This window comes from Triticum aestivum, chromosome 4B, assembly GCF_018294505.1.
Source record: "Triticum aestivum cultivar Chinese Spring chromosome 4B, IWGSC CS RefSeq v2.1, whole genome shotgun sequence".
NCBI classification, from domain to species: Eukaryota; Viridiplantae; Streptophyta; class Magnoliopsida; order Poales; family Poaceae; genus Triticum; species Triticum aestivum.
The window spans coordinates 452,936,356-452,943,234 of record NC_057804.1 but is presented as its reverse complement, the minus strand read 5'-3'; the positions used below and the strand labels follow the sequence as shown (position 1 = coordinate 452,943,234).

Genomic DNA, 6,879 nt, shown 5'->3' with positions numbered 1-6,879 from the left:
TTTAGCTAGATTTGTGAGAGAGTGGGCTTTTTCCTTTTGTGTGGAGTCGGAGGTCCCGTCTTGACGCCTCGTCGTCTTGCACGGTCTCTTGTAATTAACATTTCTCTCTTCTATAAAAATACGATACGCTTTTGGCGTACTCTCGAAAAGAAAAACAAGAACGAGAAGAGATGACAAAGGAAAAAACATGTACTCCCTCCGTTTTTATTTACTCCGCATATTAGAGTTGACTGAAGTCAAACTTCGTAAAGTTTGACCAAGTCTATAGAAAACAATATAGACATTTATCATAATAAATCTATTCGAGGTGAAAGTACATCCAATAATAAATCTAATGTTGTTGATTTGTTATTGTATATCATAATATTTTTGTTTATAAACTTGATAAAAGTTTATAAAGTTTGACTTTGACCAAAGCTAATATGCGAACTCAATAAAAACGAAGGAAGTACTACCACTAGTAGTTCAGTTGACACTTGACGCATGACCGAGGACAACAGTAAGAGCAACAAAAGCATGCCAACCACACACACTACATAACTTATCGCGTATGAGTATATGGCGGGGCGAATGGCAGACTCGACGCGACATCATGGTGTACCACGTGGTCGATCGGATCCAGCGACAGAGCGGGGGGCAGCCAATGTGCAGTGCCACTGCCATGCCATGCCATGCAGCCAAAACCTGAGGTCGGCCCCCTGTTCACGATCGCCGGCGGTGATCGAGTGACCGACTAACTGGCACACACCCACCTACCTAACGAAGAAGTTGACGGGACAAGCAAAAGCGGGAAACGGCTATACACACTAGTGCTCCATGCACATGCCACGCACGGCTAGCTGCCGTACATGATGACGAAGCACGGGAGCACGGCCCGGGGGTTGAACACCAGCAGCTCGGCGTCGTCCTCTCCCCCTCGTCCGCCGCCGCCCGGCGGCACGGGCACCATGGAGTCGTAGGCCACCTTGTCGCCGTCGCCGTCGCCGCCGCGAACGACGCGTCCCGCCACGACGCGGCATACCAGCATGGCGCGGCGCACCTGCAGGAACGCGAACTCGCGCTCCACCTCGTCGGGCAGCGACGCGTGCGCGGCCCACCCGCAGGAGTAGGTGGCGATGCCGTCCACGTCCGCCTGCTTCCCCGCAAACCCGTGGCGGAGGATGGTGCAGGTGCAGCAGTAGGGGCTCCCGCACACGCCGGCGCCCAGGGAGCAGAGCATGGTGGCGCAGTGGAACCGCAGCCGCTCGTTGCCGTCCGCGATGCACCGCTCCTCCACCACCGCGCCGCTGGCGCCCGCGCAGCGGCGGGCGGCGCGGGAGCGGACGAGGTCCCGGTACTCCTCGAAGCGGGAGAGCGCGCGCGGGTTGTGGTGGATCCTGAGGATGCGACTGACAGCCGGGGGATCGCCGGCACCTGGCGGGGACAGCCCCCACCCGGCGAGGAAGATCATGCGGATGATGTTCATGCTGGAGTCGAGGTGGGTGAGCTCCGAGAGGGAGTGCTTCATCGCCTGGTGGAGCTCCAGCTGCTGCGGCTTGCTCAGCACCTCACCGCACACCTTGCAAGGGAACAGGTCCCCGCGGGCGGCGAACGACCTGGACAGCTGCCTGGTCGCCAGCGGCGAGCACGGCACGAGCGGAGTGACGCTGAGGGACTGCGGCGACATCGGGGACAGGAACGGCGACGCGCACGGCGAGGACGGCGTGGAGAGCACCACGGACGCCTGACGCTGCGTCACGGACTGAGCAAGCGGCGACGACAAGGTGGTCGTGACGGCCTCATCCTGCTCCTCTCCGCCTGGAACAGAATTCTTACGCCCGGCGGAGGAGAAGATGCGGTGTATGTAGCACCGGAGACTGGTGGCGAGAGACGAGACGTGCCTGGCCCTGCGCCTGGCGCCGGCCCTCTCTTCAACACCAGTAGAGGACGACACTGCCGGGGAGAAGGCGAGCGGCGATATCTTCCTCCTCTTGCTGCTGCTGCTGCTGCTGGCAGCGCCGGCGTCGTCTTCCTCGTGCTGCTGCGAGGCAGAGCCCGGCGAGAAGCAGCAGCCGGCGTGGCCAATGTGGAGGAACATGACAAAGAAAAGCGACAGGAAGCCGCGCAGCAGGGCTCTGCACCTAGCACCGCCCGCCATTTCCGATCGCCGGCAGCTAAGGCTCCGATCAGATCATGATCACGCAACGCAACGAGAAGGCTCGGGCTCGAGGATGGAGGGCAGGAAGGTGAGGACGGGGGTGGAAAGGGGAGGGAAAAGTGCGGGTGCTTAAAAGAGGAGAAGGGAACGTGAGCTCTGTGCATGTGTGTGTGTGGCTGTGTTGGCAAAGGATGGGAGGAAGGAGAAAGGCGATCGATCCGGGGACAGCAACAGGGTGTCCGGGCGGGTACGCACGAATCGGTTGATTACTGGAGTAGTACCTAGGATGCAGATGCACCGCAGCTAAGCTAAGCTGCGCAATTATGCATCACGCAAAGCGGTACAGTGTTGCACTGAGCTGGTACTAGTGATGGTGCTTGCCCGCTGTACTCTTCCCAGCATAGCAGCCAGGGCCATGCGTCGTTACAGCGGAGAGATGGGAGATAGGGACGCAGGAATCGCAGGGACAAGGATGGCCGAAGCGGACGTGCTACCGATCGAAGATCAGCTCGAGTCCGATCAGATCAGATCAGATCAGATCGGGGTCGTCGGTACACTGGACTTCTGTGTAGTGTAGGTTGAACGGCGACGCGCATGACACCTACTTGTTTTTGCTGCATACAACAACCATGGACACCCAGGCCAATCACACTTTGCTCTAACTCTATGCTCCTCAGATTTTAAGAAAGAAATGCTCCTTTTGGTAGCAAGTCCATACCTCTTTATAGCTTTGGTTAATTGCTTCTTACTTCTAAAAACCATTCCTAGACTAAAGTGTGGAATGTCAGATTCTGGGTTAAACCTAATATACTTGCTCTTCCTCCTGACCATGTTCCCATCTTCATCTTCATCATATGAGTAGTCCTCATCAGATGATTCAAATTCCATATCATGTACAGTCTCCTCCACATTTGCGACCAGCTCAATAGGCACTGCCCCAGTTGAATCTGTATCAGCCCACCTCTTGGAATCTCTCATCTTTTTCCTAAATTTTCTTGCATGCTTTCTCAGCTCAATTACCTCTGATTCTTCCCCACTGTCATCTGTATGTGGCACATACTCAATGTCCTCTGAGTCAGATGAATCTGCAACATCTTGTCCAACTTCTGCAGTATTTTCAGAAACTACTGCAGCATTTTCAGAAACTGTAGTAGCATTTTGTGGAACTACAGCAGCATGCCGTGCAACTACTGCAGCATTTTGTGCAACTTCAGAAACTTGGGACAGATCATTTGCTGTTTCATAGGCTTGAGTTGGATTAACAACTTGAGAACACTGACTGGCACAACCACTTCTCACATTTTTCTTCAAAGGACTGCTTATCACTTGTGTGATCACACCATCTTTGTTAGGAACAACTATATGTTCAAGTATCTCTCCTCTTGCACCACCACTCTGTTCATTTCCATTGTCATGCTCATCTCCTGCAGTGATAACTAAATCAGGCTCTTCTTCACTGCCAATGCACATTAGGTCCTCAAGCTCATCTCCTTCAAAATCAGAGCCACTATCTGCTTCCTCTGGTTCATCCTCCTCACCATTATACTCCACATATACTTCAGCAACCCCTCCATCTGTAATGCAGTCAGACATCTTCATGCAACCAGCATCATCAAATAAGAAAAGCAATCCATTTATCAACTCTCTGCCAGGCAACAAAAAATGGAACTTCATGCTCTCCTTCACTATCATATGATCTCCTAAAAAGCCTTTCAGCTCCGGCAACGAGAGCTTGTCCCGCTCAATCTCCGACATTCTAGTCTCTCCACCCACATAATCAAGCGATGGACCAATCCGTATGAACTCGCCCCCAAAGTGGAATCTGACATTCAAAACTTCTGCTGGATCCATGTTTTCAATGACGAAATCCTACATTACGACAAATACATAAGCATACTTGAACTTCAGGCTACAAGTAGAACCATCAGACCATGGCAAAAATTTCCCCCTAAAACCCCCAGCTTGAATTGTAGAACCCTAAACCTAGCAACCGCAAGAGGCTAAAATTTCCCCCAAAAAAGCAGCGAACCAACAACTGGGATGAACACCGTGTACCTGCTCTTTTTCTGCAGCAGTGCTAGTCGGAGGTCGCTGCGATCATCCGCCGTTCGTCATCGCCGCCGCCAAGGAGAAGTTGATGCGTCAGGGGAGAAGGGAGATGAGCGGGCGAACAGAGCAGCTGAGAGGCGACCTGGTCCGGCTCAGCCAGTTATCCCCGTGCCTGAACTAGTTGGACCCACGACCAGAGCCCAATCAGCAATCCTGGTCACACATCAGCGAGTCCCTGTTTGGGAACGGGTTTAAGGGCGCAGAGAACTGGGATTAGAGAGTTGGGGGTGTGGATTTCAGGGATTTTAAGGTCGGGGTTTGAATTCGCCGGGTCGAACGAAGACAAGGTTTAAAACAGACTTCTCCCATCATTGATCATCGGCCTGATCTGGGCGCCTGTCCCGGTGTCTCCTCCTCTCTCTCCATCTCCATTATGCATGATCGCGTCTCCTCTCGTCCCGTCTCGCTCCACTGTTAGTATTATTGCTCGTCTACAGTAGCTGAGGTTAGAAAAATAATACCCAACGGCTCGTCGTCAGCAACGAGCGCGGCGGTCCTGCACCTGCCGACTGCCGTGCTGCAGCTAAACCCCAAAGAAAGCATACGGGGCAACGGACGGTACAGAGACAGGGTACAGAGGACGGGACAAGATACGCCCTGTTCCTCCTGCCTCGCTCCGGAACAAACGGCAAAACGTGCAGCGCCAGAGCCCGGCCGTGCGGTGCGGTGCGGTGCAGATCCCTCTGCTCCGCCGCGGCTCCATGTCCCCTTCATCGCCGAACGAAGCTCTGCACGAACGACACAACGAGCTGGATTTTAGGCCGGGGAGATAAGATGGGCGTTACTGCCAGTCACCACGCTCCTCGTGGCATAATGGCGGCTCCATGTGTGTGTTCCTGATGCCTCAAACGCGGCCAAAACAGATGGGAGGCCACGTCCAGGGTTGCATAATCATCTGCTTCCAGGTTCAGTGCACTCGAGTGAATGGAATCCGAGACGTTGCAAAGCAACGCGAACACCTCAAACCTGCGTCTAACACAAGAAACGAATGATGCTGGGCACAAAGACAGACAGTCAGTCAGACAGACCGGGGCTCTTGAGATTCGGCGCCATCACGGTGTCCTGGTGGTGGGGCTACGTAACGTAGTGCCGTTAACGTATTCCTGGTACTACTAAATGGGATTTGTTGTGTTAAACAAAAGGAAAGAACACTTCAGCACATGCATGCAACAGTCCAAGGAGACCACTCGAGTGTGGTTCCAGGACCGAATCGACACAAAAGTTAGCAGGCAAACCAAAGAATCCAAGAATCTTGTTTATCATCTTACACTTCACAGGAACTTACTAAATGAACAATTGTTCAAATCCAGCTCCAAGCTAGCATCCACCAAGATGATAAAGATCAAAGTACATGACGGAATTAAGTACACTCAACAGGCGGGCCCACGACAATGCATATGCAATACTCCCTCCGTTCCTAAATATAAGTCTTTGGAGAAATTTCACCATGAACCACATATAAAGCAAAATGAGTGAATCCACACACAAAATGCATCTATATACATCCGTATGTGGTCCATAGTGAAATATGTACAAAGACTTATATTTAGGAACGGAGGGAGTACTCCCTCCGTTCCTAAATATAAGTCTTTGTAGAGATTCCACTAGATGGACTACATACGAAGCAAAATAAATGAATCTACACTTAAAATACATCTATATACATCCGTATGTGGTTCATAGTAGAATCTCTACAAAAACTTGTATTTAGGAACGGAGGGAGTATTATGCATGCATGCCATCAGGTAATTTATGATTCGGTGATATGTTACACCGACCACACAAACTTAGTTGATAATTCAGAACACTACATTTAAACTCCTTTTAACTGCTAAGGTCGTTCGTCGAAACTCAGAAGAGTTTCCAGGTAATATAATGGGGTATGTGCACCAGGCAAGTACACAAAATTGGGAGTTGAACAACAAGGTCCAGCACTGAAGCAAACATTAGCATACCCTGCCTAGCTTTTGATGTGGATAAAAACCAAAAATGACATGACGACCATTCAGTATTTGCCAAGACAATCATATGCTAAGCTACCATGTGCATGCAAGCTTGCGGCTATCAATTTATTTGTATCATTCTAAGCGCTATGATAAATTTTCTTGACACAGCCACTCTGCCAACTAAACTGTGCCGATGTTCCAAAAGAAATGTACTTACTGTACACATATGCTGTTGCAAGTACTGTTTGGGTGCCAAGTTTAATATATTAAATACAGCATTAAATATGAACGAAAGCTGCCTTGTGGGTTCAGTGTACTTCAGTTGTGATGTTACACAATGACCAGCCCCAGTTTCAACAATTCATTTGTACCATACAACATTCCAAAAATAAGCATACTGACAAAAACCATAAATTATTGTCCATACTTGAATTTCAACAAGTCAACATGAAATCAAAAGATTATGTAGATGATCGAGCAAACAGAAGATTGTGAGTTAGCAGTCGAATTTGCACTACTAAAGAGCCTACTCTGGCAACAAAAGCAAAGGTCACAGCTCACACTATTAAGTTGGATGAAGCTGAGTTTTTGATTTAAGAAGGAAGGGAAGACATTATTATGATCCTTAGTTGATGTTTTCCTTTCACAATAATTAGTACTGGTAGGGTAAGCCCTGAAGAAGGTGCA

The 6,879-nt window shown here is 50.4% G+C and overlaps 1 protein-coding gene across 2 annotated transcripts; it reads right to left on the bottom strand.

Annotated features, from left to right (window-relative positions):
* Positions 1-265: 265 nt before the first annotated feature.
* LOC123092668 (uncharacterized) lies at positions 266-5,624 on the bottom strand. Of its 2 annotated transcripts, none has more exons than XM_044514486.1 (2): positions 4,193-4,668; positions 266-4,006 (listed from the first exon to the last, which is right to left on the bottom strand). In XM_044514486.1, the coding sequence occupies exon 2, from the start codon at positions 2,135-2,137 to the stop codon at positions 836-838; it is 1,302 nt and encodes a 433-aa protein (XP_044370421.1). In that variant the 5' UTR covers positions 2,138-4,006; positions 4,193-4,668; the 3' UTR covers positions 266-835. The 2 variants fall into 2 exon arrangements, with proteins under 2 accessions (XP_044370421.1, XP_044370420.1); XM_044514485.1 differs by having other exon boundaries at positions 2,153-4,006; positions 4,193-5,624.
* Between the last annotated feature and the right edge of the window lie 1,255 nt (positions 5,625-6,879).

Coding starts and splice junctions, on each gene's coding strand:
- LOC123092668 (XM_044514485.1), bottom strand. CDS start 3,988: ATGGATCCAGCAGAAGTTTTGAATGTCAGATTCCACTTTGGGGGCGAG.